Source organism: Pipra filicauda, unplaced genomic scaffold (assembly GCF_003945595.2).
Source record: "Pipra filicauda isolate LSUMZ 115617 unplaced genomic scaffold, ASM394559v2 scaffold36_size6622888_pilon, whole genome shotgun sequence".
Lineage (NCBI taxonomy): Eukaryota > Metazoa > Chordata > Aves > Passeriformes > Pipridae > Pipra > Pipra filicauda.
Genome location: NW_024104498.1, coordinates 5589787 through 5605980, shown reverse-complemented (window position 1 = coordinate 5605980; position 16194 = coordinate 5589787). Strand labels below are relative to the sequence as shown.

General features: G+C 42.1%; 1 protein-coding gene across 1 annotated transcript; it reads right to left on the bottom strand.

Annotated features, from left to right (window-relative positions):
• Positions 1 to 946: 946 nt before the first annotated feature.
• CMPK1 (cytidine/uridine monophosphate kinase 1) lies at positions 947 to 15686 on the bottom strand. The gene is made up of 6 exons (XM_027747232.2): positions 15442 to 15686; positions 6546 to 6692; positions 5529 to 5681; positions 3963 to 4039; positions 3777 to 3873; positions 947 to 3303 (listed from the first exon to the last, which is right to left on the bottom strand). Exons 1-6 carry the CDS (start codon positions 15514 to 15516, stop codon positions 3262 to 3264), a joined length of 591 nt encoding a protein of 196 aa, XP_027603033.1. The 5' UTR covers positions 15517 to 15686; the 3' UTR covers positions 947 to 3261.
• Positions 15687 to 16194: the final 508 nt, after the last annotated feature.

Below are 16194 nucleotides of genomic sequence, written 5' to 3'. Positions count from 1 at the left end.
CATGCTTATGGTCTTCTCTGCCTGCCCCCACTCCCACAGTGGGACACTGTACAGAAAATGTCTGTCCAGAAGGTGCTAATTTGATGGGGAGCTTTGCCCCTCCCTGTCAGTCAGTCCCTGAGGACATGCTACGACCTCAGGGTGAGGTTCCAGCAAGAGTTTGGTCTGTGAGGTTTTACCAGCAGAAAGATACCTACCACTGCTGGAAAATCCCCTCCTTCACCCACCCCTTTCAGGCCAGCTCTGCAAATCTTCCCAGAGTAAGGTTTCAAGTTGGAAGGATTGGATTCCATGACCTTAGAAGTCTTTTCCAACATAAATTATTCTATGATTCCAAGTCCAACATGTTGTTTACTGGGAATCTACGCGTGACAAAACAATCCATTCTGTGGCAAACCTTTACACAAAATGGGTTACTTTAAAATAAGCCTGGCACCCTCTCAGTTTCTTGTATAAAGGATATCATGCTGTGCCAATCTCCTTTAAGAACACAGTCGAGTACAGCACATAGGCATGTGATGCAAGGCAGCAGAATGGCATTCAGATCAGCTGGTGACTGGGCAAGGAAGCACGAGAAACCAAGACAAAAAGTGTCTCCAACAGCAGCTGCACAACAGGTTTGTGTTTCCTAGACCACTTCTAGCCCCTTTTCTTTCACAGATGTGCCAAATGAATTACCATTGCACAACTATACAAATAGAGTCATCTGATAAACCTACATAACCAAGAAAAGGTACCAATTCCCCAGGCAATTGCCTGGTCTTATCCTCTGCCTAACAGGGTCTTCAGGACTTCAGTTTTTATTGTGAAAACTGAGCTTTTATAACTTTTATACATGTACCTGTGTGTATGCAGCCACGTGAAGTAGGTAATGCTAATAAAAACTCACTTTATATAGACAGATATATATGAAAAATATCCCTTGTGACAGGTATCCAAGCACTCATTAAGCCACAGAAGAGAGTTTATTGGATCTCCTCAAATTCTTTATACAGTTTTGCTGCTAAATGGACACAACACATTGGCATATTGCCTTTAATCTTTATTTCAATCATAAGTCCAACTTGGAAGAAGTGGTAACACATTTAATGGCATCTTTAATAAATAAAATGACAAAAAATCTAGTCCTTGCACAGACACATTACAATCCACTCCAAATTCAATACTGCCAAAACATTGGGGTTTTTTTTCTAAAACTTGCTCCAAAAGTTATTTTTGTTTCAGCACTTAAATACACAGAAAAGTGTAGGATGAGAGAAAATGGATATTCTATTCTGAACAGAACTCATAAAAACCAATAACTTAGAAACAAAAGATAATTAAATCTAACTGGATTAGAGAATCCTGTTTGAAATATTTTTTGAAAAACCCTGATTCTAACCTTCATATCAAAACATGCAGTTTTGCGGGATCCTATCCTATGTCAGTATACTTATATAGTAAGAACTAAATACCATGTTTTCTTTTTTTTTTTTTTTAAGGGGAAACTCGCAGTGAAAGCATCAGCCTCCCACACTCACAAAAGTAGTCATGGTCCATATATTCTGCAGTAGTAAACAGCTATTTGTGCCCAGTCCATTGTCTGAACTCCTACCAGACTGGAAAAGCTACTGTAGTTTTTTACCCTTTGTTTCTGTACCCATCTCGTCCCCAGATCAGCAGCCTCAACAACCTCAGCGAGATGAGAACTCCTGCAAATACAAATCTGCCTGCACAGATCTGACTGCAGGATGAGGACCAACACATCTGATTCTAATTAGAAGCCAGGCATAATTTAAACCTTTTCCTAAATGGACAAAGTCATCACTAAAGAAAAGCTGAACGTCGAGATTTCCAAATTGCAGTTCCGTGTAATTAGCATATCACAAACCAATTATAGCGTCAGTTAATGTAGGAAGAACCACTCTATCACTAAAATTAGTTAAAACTCTCATCCTTCAAGCCTTCAGTGGAAGCTCAGGGCATGCAAGGAATGCATGGCTGGGCCCCCACAGACCTATGCATGCTATACAAGGGAGAGAGAAGGTTAAACAAAAGACAAAATTGCACCACATCTGTGCAAACATTTAAACCAGTTTGTTTCAATTAGTTCTCTGCTTATCCCAGCTTGCTGTTGACTGTACTTGGCTACTCCAAGAGAACGTGGTGAAGCAGGACTCAATCTGTTTAAGGGAATGAAACATTTTCTGCAGTTATCTTCCCCTCAGCTGACCACGTTGTAACAAAAGTGCAATAATTTACAAACTTCTCAAACAAACAGCTATTAAAATTATACATTTTTAGGGAAACAAATTCACTAGTTTAACCATAAAAATATTTCCCCAGGTAACAAACCTTAAAGCATTTGGTAACACAGTATTTCAGCAATAATAAAGAAAAATCCCTTCCACTTGTTACCTAAGACAGAACTGTTAGAAGATTTTGCTTTTACTACACTATTTAAGAGCTTTGCCATCTTGTGAAGACCATGCTGTAATTAAGAATATAACTATAATTTAAAATAAATGAGCATTGAAATATTAAATTGACTTTCTTAATCTTTTGCAAATGAAAACAAGGTAAATCCCAGAGCCAAGTCATCCAGGTACTCAAGAACTTAGAAGACAGTTTACATCCAGAGTCATAAGAAAGCACCACTTTCCATAAAGTATTTTGTATGTCTATTCCTGAAAAGCACATTTAATAGTTCTTTGAGAACTGCTAAAACAGATTCTCATATTAACTGTAGCTTGACTTCCAGAATTCGTGTTTGGGGACATCAGTGACTTTTTGACAAAATTATATTTTGAAAAAAAAAAACCCAACAAAAAAAACTTGCTAAATTTGGTCCAAGCATCCAAAAAACAAACAAGGGCACATGGGTCCTTCATTGCTTAATGCTGCTGTTCAGTTAATCCTTAAAAAAAAATAAAAATAGGTGTATGGCAGTAAGGAATAAAAAGGGCTGCCTGCCCATAACAGGCACAGAACTGTGACGGAATAAATAGTTTCTTCAGAGAGATGTATTAACTGTGATTCTGCCATGTGAGTAACTGGACTTCTACTAACAGAGAACCCTGAAATTTGTATACTATAGCCACAAGAAATGATTTCCTATTTAAAAAAACAGATCAATTTCTAATTAACTGCTTTTACAATCATCATTAGATATGTGAAAAAAAATTAAAAAAATCTTTTAAAATAATTACAAAGAGTGGACTGCAGTAGCAGCTATTCAAGCAAGATTCAAGCACAAGTTTAAATGAAGTTTCAAGCAGGGAATTAGCCTTCTTTGTCGAAAATTTGTACAACTTTTTCAAACACCTAAAAAGATAAAGAAAAATATTAATTTTATGAAGTGTTAAACAGTTACTTCAAGTCAAAACAACATAAATAGTATTTGACAGCATTTTAAAAATATATAGGGTTTTTTAGAACATTCACAGTAATTCTTTAACAGTGAAATTGGCATCAATTCTGGCAAACAGACAGAAGAGCAACACTACTTCAGAAGAGCAAAAGCTCATGAAAATGAAAAAGGCAAGGCACTTAAACACAGGAACACTGAAAATATGTTTAGTTGAGCTCACGTTCAAGCAGAACTAATCAATTTCCTAAAGTTATTCACATCTCATTCGGTTCTTCCAGAGTCAAAACGAGAGTTCCACAACCTCCCTCAGTAATACACATCAGTGCTTAATTAGCACACTAATCACACATAGACACATCTCAGAAGAGTGCCAAAAATATGTACCCTGCCACTGCCATCCCCACAGTTTTTTGGCTTACACACTTACTTCATCAACAGATTTAGAGGCATCCACTTTTCTGACTTTTCCCATTCTCTCATACAAATCTATGATAGGCTTAGTGGACTGCAGGTATGTATGAATTCTAGGAGAAAGCACAGAGAAGAAAAACCAAAAACACATTACATAGTAAAACATAAACAGAAGGGAACTGAAAAGTTTTGAAGACAGTACCTCTTTTCCAGGCTCTCCCGATTATCATCACTCCTACCACTGCTCTTGCCTCTTTCAAGACAGCGGCCAACGCAGATCTACAAGAAAAAAACATCAAAAGGATGATTAAAACCAAGAACACAAAGTGCCATCTCGAAAGCAGGAACAAAACAAAGACCCTGAACATCTAAATAGGCCTGAGAAACAAAATGCTGTCCAGATCTGGTGGTGGTAATCAGAACTCACAGGGAAAGTTAGATTCTTCCAGAGGAAAAGGATGGTAGCTTTACACTTCATCAGTTTATTAAAATGGGTTTGGGGTCAGAGGAAGTAAAAGTAACATCAAGCTTTGTGGTTTGACTGGGTCTCCAACCTAAGAAGAAAATTACCAGATTTTCAAGGGAGTGTTCAGGCTTTCTGAAAAGCAGCATGTCAAATGAGATTACTAATATATGCCTGCCTGAAAGTCACTGTTTGTAAGGCAAACTGACAAAACTAAGTTATTGTCAGGTAAAATGTTCTTACTTGGCATGACTATAACAAAGACTTCAAAAGATAAGTAAAAAAATGAAGAAAGAACTAACCATAGTTAAAAGCTTCCCAATGGACTAAGTTTTTAAACCTAAAGTTAAATAAGCAAAGCTGACACATGGCCACCTCATGAATACATTTATCCTACTGATGCAAGAGGACAATGGTTAAAAATTACTTTTTCTTACAGAATGCAATCATAGTAAAAAAAAAAAAAAAAGAAACCAAGAAGATCACGTAGGCACTGTCTATTTTTAGATCTAGCAAAAAAAATCAGAATCCCAAATTAACTCCTCACCAATTGAAAAAATTAATCTTATTTAAGATTTCGAATAGAAAAAAAATCCCTTATGTGTTCAGATTAAAAAATAAATGCAAGTAAGTTAAAATAAAAATGCAACAAAACCTCAGGAAGTTGGGGAAAAGGATAAAAGGAAAAAAAGTCAGTTTAAGGTGCTGGGATTCTTATATCAGTTTTATGTTACGCCTCAAGGGCACTGACATATTAAAAATACAGCATATCATGGCACTTGTTAAATGAATATAATGCATCACTGTCAAAATGCCCTTGTAATCTAATGACTTGCTGAATAGAACATTGATTACTGCTATCCTATAGCACAGCTAGTTAGTATGAAAATAAAGATTGCTGCTGCACTTTAGAATTAAAGCAGACATTGTATCAAGTTCATTTTGGACTAAACAACAAATTACTAAGAGTAAACAGAGTAATATCTTCTGAAAAGTAACCAAATAATTTTGTAAAATGTATTTAAAGTTTTGATAAATTTTCTTTAAGAATGCAATTACCTGAAGTACTTCTTCAAAATAATTTATTCACATATGATTAGACCAAGAGTCATCAGCTGCCTGTTTCAATAAACATGCAGCTTTTCATCTGTATAAACAAGTGCCAAAAAATCCTTCCAAATCACAGGCCAAGTTTTCCTTCTACTCTTAAACTAGCCCATTCTATCTGACAGAGTTTTATTTTCTTCTTGAATGATTCTCACAATATTGCAAGAAAGGAAGTTACAGAATGACACACTTCTTTACCTCATTGTCACAATCAAAAAAGAGAACAAAGGAAACATCCGCCTTTCCATCCATAGTCTTATTCCAGCCTTGAAGATTATCTTCATTCCTGGGAAATCCATCAATCAAAAACTTGTTCTTCTGGGAATTGGCAGCCATTGTTTGATCCATAGCCTGATAAAAGATAGTTCAATTCACAGTCTCCCACACGTACACTGATTTATCTACTTATTAATTTACCCCCAAATGTTGACATGGTAAGTTGAAAAGCATTTATCTTGGGATTATTGCAGATTTACAAAATGTATTTTTGTTTCACCTTCAATGCGTGCTAATTAGTTCACTGATGCACCAACGTAGCTATTGTTCACACTGAATTAATCAGTTCATAAAGCTCAAAATCTCTTAACACAATCCCAGCTTTAAAGTTGACTTTTCACAAGATACTGGAAAGTGTTGTTACACAGTAAGACATCAACACATTCCTGATCTAGAATTAATTCCAGCAGAAAAGCTCCAGAAAAATGTAATGCCATGAATAACAGAAGCCTTTTCTGTCTTAAAGGAGGTACTCTCACTGTTTTCATGGACATGTAATAAAAATAAAGGCTGGAGCTTACCTTTCCACGAGAACATCAGTAGATGCTCTTCTCCTTCACCTGAGTATCTATTTTGATAAAACTTACAAATCTTAGTGTCTTTAAGGCCTCTACCCTCCAATCAAATATGACCGAGCAGACCAAGAGGGTCAACAGCTAATGCGGGAAAATAAAAAAAATACAGTTTCACTGATTTCCCTAGAGCTACTAAAAATAAAATAAAATAAAAATAATCCCTTCCCACAGATCCCCAGGTATCAGAAGACATTAACTCTCCAGCAGACAGAAAGAAACACAAATGGTTGCTGAGAGAAGCACCTACGTGTCTGCCAACTCACAGTACTCGCACTGGAGGAAAGGCAGCTCTATCAGAACACAGCCACTGCTTTGTTGCTTAGCCTGCAGGAGCGACCCTGCAAGGAAATAGCCCTTTCCTTACCCTCTTCAGCAAGCTGATCGTTATTTCAACTGGTACGATTTCCCCCTCCTTAATGTAGTTCTCAATGAGTTCTCCATACTGTGAGCCCGGCCTTTTCCGCTCATCCCGGAGGAGGTCACCGGCAGAAAGGTGCGTGTAGCCGTATTTCTGGAACATGCAAAACAAACAGGCACAGGATCCCTTCAGTTCGGACATGTGCAAGGTTAACATCAGGCAACAGTGTCAACCCTATTTATCTTTGCATTGCAACAGAAAAACACAAGGAACAGCATCTTGCTGGTGATGGATCTATTCGCTCTTCAGCGAGCAGTCTGACAATATAGCACACCACGCATGGAAAGCGCAGCCACAGAATCATACAATCATTAAAGCTGGAAAAGACCTCCAAGATCATCAAGTCCAACCTTTGACCAAACACCATCATGCCAACTAAACCACAGCACTAAGTGCCACATACAGGCATTTCTTGAACACTTCCACGGATGGCGACTCCACCACTTCCCTGGGCAGCCTGTTCCAATGCCTGACACCCATTTCAGTGATGAAATTCTTCCTGATGTCCAACCTGAACCTCCCTTGGTGCAGGTTGAGGCCATTTCCTCATGTCCTGTTGCTAGTTGCTTGGGAGAAGAGGTCGATCCCCACCTTGTACAACCTCCTTTCAGATAATTGTAGAGAGAGTGACAAGGTCTCCCCTGAGCCTCCTTTTCTCCAGGTTAAAGGCCATGCCAGCTCTCTCAGCTGCTCCTCATAGGACTTACTCTCTAAACCATTCACCAGCTTTGTTGCCCTTCTCTGGACATGCTCCAGCACCTCAATGTCTTTCTTGGAGTGAAGGGCCCAGAACTGGACATCCCTGAGTAAAATGCTCAAGAGGGCTTTGGTCAGGTATTTGCGTATGGCTTTCAAAGGCAATCTTGTTATCTTTGGAAACAAGACAAGACAATAATTTTGTCTAATTACCTACTTAAAGAAAAGCAGATGAGGTGATTCCAGGTCCTTTGGAGCTGGAGTAATATCCCAAGCATAAGTCAGAAATCCTTATGTTCCTGTTGTGGCTCTGGCACCAACTTCCGCCTCCACCTTGGTGAAATCACCTATAACACGGCAGCTGCACAAAAAGTCCTCCTGCACTCCTCCAAACCCACTCCTCCCCGCCTGCCCCTGCTACCTCCTTTCCTGGGATGAACATGACAAACTCAGGGCAGCCCTTGAGGAGGATAGTGCCTTCTTCCTAAGGATGACGTGGCAGATGAAGGTAAAACAGCTACACTGGTGCCACCCTCTGTCAGCCGTGTACAGTAAACAGAAAGAGCAGAGAGATCAGGTTCAGATCATCAATCTGATGGCAACATGCAGGAAAACAGCACAAACCATTGCTCTTCTCTTTCACCTCAAACTACAGCTAAAAAAGGTCTCTAATACAAAATACCAATGAAAAGTATTTATTACACTTGAATTTCTCAGGAATTTCTCATTGTAAATAGACACCTAGTGCAAGCATAAAAATATATTTCTACCAAAGAGAAAGGCATTGTTATAAAGGAGATTTCAGAGCACCAAACTATCGTTTTTCTCAGTTCATTTAACACCACAAGAAAACTGACCACATGTACTATGCTCCTCGACCAAGTACAGTCCATAAAAACAGGCAATAAGGACATCTCCTTAGTTATTACCCAAGCTAGCTGGATATCCAAGAGCACACATACACATTTTCATCTTAAAGTTTTTACACAAAACAAAAGCAACAGCAAAAAACTTCAGGGTTAGCACTTTGGCTGCAGCAACATCCAAAGCAAATTCCAAACAAGGTGTCTGAGAGGCATAATAATGTGACTATACACTTCATGAGGCTGTGAACTTGGGACTAAAAACTTGGCTACTGGACTAGGTACAACAGAAATATTACACAACCCACTAAGTGACTCTAAAACATTTCAGTTGCTTTCCAATTTCACCCACAAAAGCATGGCAAGTTAGTTCTGCCATAGTCATAATTTAAGAAGGGATATAATTACGTAAATCTCCAAAACTGTACACGGTTGGCAAAAAAAAGAAGTAAGATTTTACTGTAAATAACTGTGAAGAAAAAGCTTCACTGTTCCAGACATTCTCTGTAAGCTCACTGTACTCCTGCTTTAATGTGCATTGCATTTGGATATGCCTACTTAATTGCAAATCTAAATATTAACTATGACCTACAGAAGCCATAAACCAGAATAAATCTTTCCTTATAAGCACGAAACATTACTCTGCTGAAGAACTAAATTAACATCTAGTTCTTCTTGCTGAATTTAAAGAACAGTGATTTTTTTTAACATCAAATTTCTACAAAGGAGAAAACAGGAGGAAAATATAATCCCTTCAGTTTTAGAGGATTACCAAACCATTTAATTTTCCTTGGCATTTCCCTTTTCATGCATGAAAACAAAATTGAGTCAGACAATTTTTGGAATTCTCTGTCTTTTGCAACAGCAAACTAAAGTAGTTTTTAACAGCCAAACTGGGAAGGAAGAGACAGAAGTGTTTTAAAGTGCTGTTGTACAAATAGACTTGTTTTAGATAATAATAATATGTATTTAAGAGTAACCTTCAGAATGGCTTAACCAGGCAATAAGAAAAACAAACCTCTCCTTCAGGGGCAAAACATGTATTTGTTAACTGTACTGAGCCAAGAGCCAAGGAAAACATGTCGGTTTAAACAATGCAAACAAGCAGGGAGAACGGCTTGGCTGCTGCTCACACACAGAAGGCTTCAGAGATGTGGCACTCGAGCTACTCTTGCCAGTTTTAATCAAGGCATTCAGGGCACAAAGTTTTCTTTCATCTTAGGTGAGATAAACCCTCAGCAAGTGTCCTGAATTGGGGCAAATCATCACAACCCCAAGAGCTCGCAGAAGGGGCTGTGATGTGACTGCAAGGGTCAAAACACTTTTGTATCTTCACAAGGTTTGCCTTGTGCCAGCAGGACTTTCCAGCAGTGCCAAGTCCATCTCGGTGCAATCCCCAGAACGTGACTTGTTGCCACTACTGCCTAATCCTTCTCCTCTGCAATCAAAAAGGGAGCAGGGCTGCGGTTGCCAAACAATGAAAAAGCAGTTTCTCCAGTTCTTGCAGGATGCATAATGTCAGGCTGAAAGGAGGACTTGAAGAGAAACTAGGTTAAAAAAAATTTCCAAATACTCAGACGCCAAGCACCTAAAATCTGGACAGATTTTGAGATTACAGAGAAGAAAGAAGAAAATATGGAATTAACTATTCTGAAATGTTTCAGAGATAATGTCTTCTGCTATGCTAGCAGACTGGCATGCTGTTCTAGAAGAAGGAAAAAAAAAAAGATCAAATCACTAAGTTGCTATTGCACTAGTTCTCATTATTTTTAAAACTATTTTTATGTTAGGAGAACCATAATTCAAAACATACAAAAATCAACTGTGAATGAAAAAGTTCTGCCTTCAGCACCACTTTAGACATCTTCCACCTTTGTTTTAAAAAAATAAAAAAAATAAAACATAACAAGTAAAAAAAAAAAAATAAATTCATCCCAGTGAAACGGGAAGGCAAGCTCAAGTTTCCATCAATCCCACCACAGCGGTGTTCCTCAGAACAGCACTCAGCAGCACTGGATAGAGCAGAGCAGGGCACTGCTCACTTGTTTGTCTCCCAGTGGCCTGCTCACTCAGTCCCCAGGCAGCAGGACAAACTGGGACACACAGGCTGTGTGCTCCACATCTCCAAATGACAACCCGAGACCGCAGCCTCCCTGGGATGCCCTCCTCTCCCGTCCCACAGCCCTTCCAGCTTTCTCCTGTCAGCCAGGATTTGCAACTTCCACTCCACAGACAGAACATGCTTTGTTTTCGGTAAATGCAATAAACAGATGAACAGAAGTGAAAACACATGAGTCATATCTGTGTCAGGCTGGAATCAGGCAGAGTCTGCCCCGGCAATCTCGAGGCAGCAAGAAAGGATCAGTGGTGAGCGGCAGCTGCCGCGGGGACTCCTGACACAGACCCCTTTCAAGGGGCACAGCGTTTATTTCTGATCCAGCCCTGTGTGGTCCAGCAGCACATCTCTCCACTAAACACACAGCTTGAGACTTCCTTAAGTGAGCAGAAGCCAAGAAAAAGCAAGAGAAACACAAATTACTCCTCTGACCTTGACTCTTAGCTTAGCTTATCATTGTTAGTTCGAAAATGAAAGTCACAGGGCTTAAGATTTAAACAAATAAAATACAAACTTTTATTGCCCTAGTGCTGACCTGGGCAACCTTAATAAAAAACCAATGTTTTTGCTACATACACCATTCAAGAACTAGTTAAAATAAAAATAGAACTGTGTGAAGCCTGCAACCTTCATATTTTTTTTTAACCTAGAAAGCTTTTGCTTGTCCTGTTAGCACAGGGAATTAAAGCTTTGGGATACAGATAATAATGCAGTAGCAGACCTTCCATCTGCTTATTCCAAATAAAAAAAAATTTAAGACATTTTCTTAGTTTGAAATATCTTCTTGCCTCTGGGGGAAGAAAAACAAACAAAAAAACCACATTAACAAAACCAAAATGTACAAAGGGCATCCCACTGACAGTGCCTGCAGGGAAGAGGTGGGCAAACGGGGCACCCCAGTGCTTCAGGAGGATTGAGCTCAATAAAAGGCACCCAGTATGTTTGGGGAAGTCCAAAATTCAACACCCAGTGTTCTGCAAAATGGAAGCATACAGGGATAAATCTTCAGGGGGAAGATTTAAATTATCACTCACCATATTTAAAAAAAAATAGAAAAAAAGCTCCAAAGTTCAGAAATATAAATTCCTATTCCAAAAAACAACTATGAGAACTAAAGGCTAAGAAGAATACTAATATCGGACACTCATGAAAGAGCTTGCAGAAGTTGAGTTTAAAGCAAACAATTAAAAAAAAGTTTTTATTTCAAGGAAGTTAATGCTGTCTCTCAGCAGACTTCCAGAAGACAATTTACATGACAGCAAAACCTAAATCCTCTGCTACTTTCAGAGGAGTGTTTCTGATACAGTGAGTTGTTCTTTGCATTGTTTCCTTCACCCTAGGAAATCTTCTTATCATATATCCAAAGCAACTTAACAGCTTTTTCTATTTGAATATTAACTTATGCTCTTATAAAAGGAGAAGGCTCAGCATCCCACCCTGCGGAATTAATTTAGATTTAACCACAAATATACAGTCTAGGGTTGTGGTGGAGGTGAATTATATTTTAGGCACTTTTAAAGGGATGTCTTGCATACCCCAAATCCCTACAGATCACCTTGCTAAAACAAAGACAAAACATACAAGTCAAATCTTGCTTGAAATAACAACAAATGCTTTAGTTATTATTCTTTGCACCAACCAAAGAGCTTTGTATCTCAGGCAAAGGCTGTAAGGATTTAAAATTCAAGTACTGTATTTTGTGCAGATTTGACAAACGTATTTTTTTCCCCTTGACTTTACCACCGTGATTTCATAAGCAAAGTTCAGAAGTCAGCGATAAGAATCATTCATTTTGTCCTATGCACACATAATTATCTCACAGTCACAGAAAATACACTGTAGAAAGCACGAAGGTTATTGCAAGAACCTGCATTCAAATGACATCACTCAACTACACGCTCAAATATTCTGCCTCACACGACAGCTACACGACAGTCCCAGATGATGCCAAGCTCCACCTAACAGAGCTGTGGAAGGTTTCAGGAGTTAATCTGCAGAGCTGGAAGGGAGAGGATAAGAACTTAAGAGGGAATTCTGCTTTATCCCTATCTAAATAGGAATAACTGCTCCAGAGGAGCAGCAGTTCTGCTGCATTTGCATTTCCCTGACAATTCTGTGCATTCGTGGAACGTACAAGAGTCAAGTCTTCCCTCTGTGTCAGGGAAAGCCAGCCTGGCTCAGCTGTCTCACCCAACCTTATCTGTGGAGATAAAGAATCCTAATCACTTACCTGCTGTTCCCTTCCCTACACTGTGTCAATACCCATTTCCGCTTGTTATTATGTCTTCTTCCCTCAAATCATTTCTCCATTGGGGTCCAAGTTTGGCATGAATACATGCCTTCTCTAGAATCAGGGATTTCAGCACACACACATACTGAGCAGTCATGATTTAGGCTAGTACTTAACAAATACATATTTCACCTACAACACGGGATGCCCATCTCCCTTTTTTGGGAACGTAAAGCGTAGTCAGCAAAACAATTACAATGCTTCTTTGAGAAATCATTCCAAGGTACTAAGTAACGTAACACCTTTACAAAACACAGACACCCTTGGTTTTTAATAAAAATAGTTTGATGTTAAAATAATACAGGATCTCACCTCAGCCAAATGAGACTTCTTCCACATGTGATGTGCTCTGTCCCAGATCTCCAGTATGAATAGCAACCAAGACATATTTATAGCTCATACTGACTTTTTGTTCAGCACAACCTTCAGATTTAGAGCAAGATACTGGGTCAGATTCATTCCAAATGTAAACTGATATTATTCAGTCCATTTACAACAAGGATGAATGAGGTTTATTATGACTCAGCTACAGGCCCTTTTCTCTGTGGCAAGCTGCCAACAGGGTTTAAAATGCAAATAAAAACACACTTTCAACCTAAATACAGCACTGACTACGTTAGGTCCCTTTGCCCGCCTGCACCAGGGCTCTCTGGGGGCTGCCAGGGGCCAGGCCGAGGATTTGTGCTTAAAAAAGCCACTGCTCTTCAGTACTTCAGCTGTGTTTCACCCACACTTCCCTGCTCCTGTCCGCTTTTCCTAAGTTTTCCAGCAGCTTTGCATCAGTCCAACTCTCCCTCGAGCTACCTCAGACCTTCTCTCCCCCAGGTTTTAGCCAGTGACTCCCACGGAGCTATCTGAGCAAGCAGGAAGGCCTTCTATGGGAGTCAACAGGTCCGAGTGCTTTCCACTGCCAGCCCACTGACTTCCATAAACTTCTTTCCATGTAGTGAACAGGATTAGCAGAACTACAGCGAATTTGCACCATTATAATTTGGATTTCCCTTTCCAGGCTTAGAGAAGAGAAGAAAATAAATACAGTACAAGCAAAATTTTTCTTTTCCAGCTTCCCTTTCTAGCTGCAAATACAATTTGAGCAGCAATGGCTCATTTGAACTCCTCCTAATAAAGTGGTCTTTATCCAATTATATCAGCCTATCCAGCCAAAGGCATTTATACTTCTAAACAGAGGCCAGCAGCCACACACAAGGTACTTCAGCCCTGAGGCTACACTAATGGTTTGGTGAAAGCCATTAATGACAGCCTACAAGATTCCCCTATAGTTTAAGCTCATTTGTTTGCTGCATGCCAGAGGCTGAATTTGACCTTACCAAAAAGGCTTTATGAGCACCACGAACCTTTCATTCCACAATTTAATTTAATGAATATGCTGGTTTGAATGCGAGTCTGTAATTTGAGGTTGAAATCCTACAGAACTAAAGTCATAACGGCATTTTTCAGTCTGGACCAAATTCACGTAACTCAGTTATACAATACTGAGGTCTGGGATATAACAGCAGCGTGGATAAACTGTAACAGCACTGCCAGGGCACCACCAGAACAGACAACACACACAGCGTGTCCATTCCAGGAGTTCTGGGATTCTTTCCCACCAACCGTTTCAGGAACAAGGGCATCACCACAGTTCTTAGACATTTCTTTCAGTGAGGGTATGGATAAGCTTTGATCCTACATGGCTTTTAATCAGTAAAAATACATACAACTGCTCAGAAAAAAAAAATGGAAAAAAAAATCAAAGAGCTGTTTCAAATCCAACATACACACATGTTTGGAAGCGTTCTGCCTTAACTACTTCCGTAATTATCCACCTGAATACAGTATAATTATCCCTGTGGTTTTTGGTTTTTAAAAGGGCAGCACTACACCATGCAGCATTCACCGATCCTTCTTAGATACTTGTTCTGTCTCAGAGCGCTGTAAAAATGTATTTGGAAAACTGAAAATCTGATAATATAACCGAAAGCTTTGTCAAATTATGCTGCCAGTTTTAGTCTCTTTGAAAAGCAGGAACGAGATCTATGGGATCAGGACATTCCTTGACCTCTACTGTACTCTGTCACAGAACCAAATTTTCATTCTATTTTTAACATTTTAGTTCTACAACTTACTGAGATGGCACCGAACCAGAAAGCCAACACCCTGCAATGCCTGCTGTGCCAGCTGTTACATTTATGGGACGGGCTTCAGAAGACACGGACCTTGATCCCACACATGTGAAGCCAACGTGTTCCCAATCGCCGTGGGACACCTCAGATCCACTTCCAGGCCACGACACCGGCAGTCTAAGCATCTGAGCCACCTACGTGGCCGTGCCAACGTGTAACAGAGCCACTGACCCGGGATGGGCTGCAGGACCGGCCTGGCAAGGCAGCACCCCCCGGGCAGCCGGGAATGTCTCCAGGGCCTCTGTCCCGCCCTTCCACCAAGGCACAGCGGGGCAGCCTCCAGACCCTAAGCGGGTGTCCCCAAAGTGGATGCAAAAACCCCAAATGGGTGTCCCCAAGTCAGATGCCAGCGCAGGCAGACCCACTGGCGGAGTGGGATCCCGCGGGGCTGAGGGAAAAGGCAGGAGAAGGGATAAAGTCTAGGCGGCCTGATAGGGGCAGGAGTGGGGGCTGCCCCACCACTTCACCCGCTAACGGGGAGATGTAGGTCAGTTATGTTTATTTATTGCCTCCAAGGGGCGGGGGATGGACGACAGCTCCATAAGAGACCAGACCGCAGGGCAGGTACGGGGGAGGACACGCTGCCCCAAGCGATCCCCGCAAGGAGGGTCACGGACCCCACTGCGGGGGATCCGACACCTCCCAGAGCCCCCCGGGGCCGCCCCGCAGAGCCCCCACCGGTGCCCCGTCTCACCTCCACGATGCGAGCGCACTGCGTCCCCTTGCCCGCTCCGGGCCCGCCGAGGACGAAGACGACGACGGGCTTCATGAGGAGAAGGAGGCGGCGGCGGAGCAGCAGCAGGACAGCGGCGGCGGGGCGGCGGCCGTGCGGCGGCCGTGCGGCGGGCGGGGAGCGGCGGGGGCGGGGGCCGGGGCCGTGACCGGGGCTGTGGCTGTGGCGGAGCCACCGCCGCGCTGTCCCCGCGGCAGGAAAGTGCTTCCGGGTCCTGGGCGGGGCGGGGCGGACACGTGGGCGCCGCCGGGGCTCACGGACCGGCACAACGGCTGGGAACGGGCAAAGCCGGAGCGGCGCTGCAGCAGGATTGGGAGTGCCGGCTCACGGCTCGCCCGCCCCGGCGGTGCCGGTTCTCGGTTCGCCCGCCACAGCCGGTCTGGGAAGGACCCGGCAGCACCCCGCGCTGCCATGGCAACGCCTCCGCGCCGCCGCACTGCGCCTGCGCGCTGCCCGCCCCGCTAAGGGCATTTTTAAACCCCCTGCGCGCGCGCTGGCGGTTGGTTTGCCCGGGGCGCGCTCGGATTGGCCGAGCGGGCGGTCCGCCCGCCGCGCGCCGATTGGTCCGGAGCGGGTGGAGGGGGCGGGTCGCGCGCTCTGATTGGTCCGCGGGGGGGCGGGGGACGGGCGGAGGCCGCAGAAGGCGCCGGAGCGGACGGGACCGGCGGGACCGCGGTGGGATTGGGGTTTCTTCACCGGTCTCTGCGGGGACGG

Coding starts and splice junctions, on each gene's coding strand:
- CMPK1 (XM_027747232.2), bottom strand. CDS start 15,516: ATGAAGCCCGTCGTCGTCTTCGTCCTCGGCGGGCCCGGAGCGGGCAAG. Junction 5,682..6,545: donor CGATCAGCTTGCTGAAGAGG/GTAAGGAAAGGG, acceptor ATCTTTTATCAG/GCTATGGATCAAACAATGGC. Junction 3,874..3,962: donor CGGGAGAGCCTGGAAAAGAG/GTACTGTCTTCA, acceptor GCTTTCTCCTAG/AATTCATACATACCTGCAGT.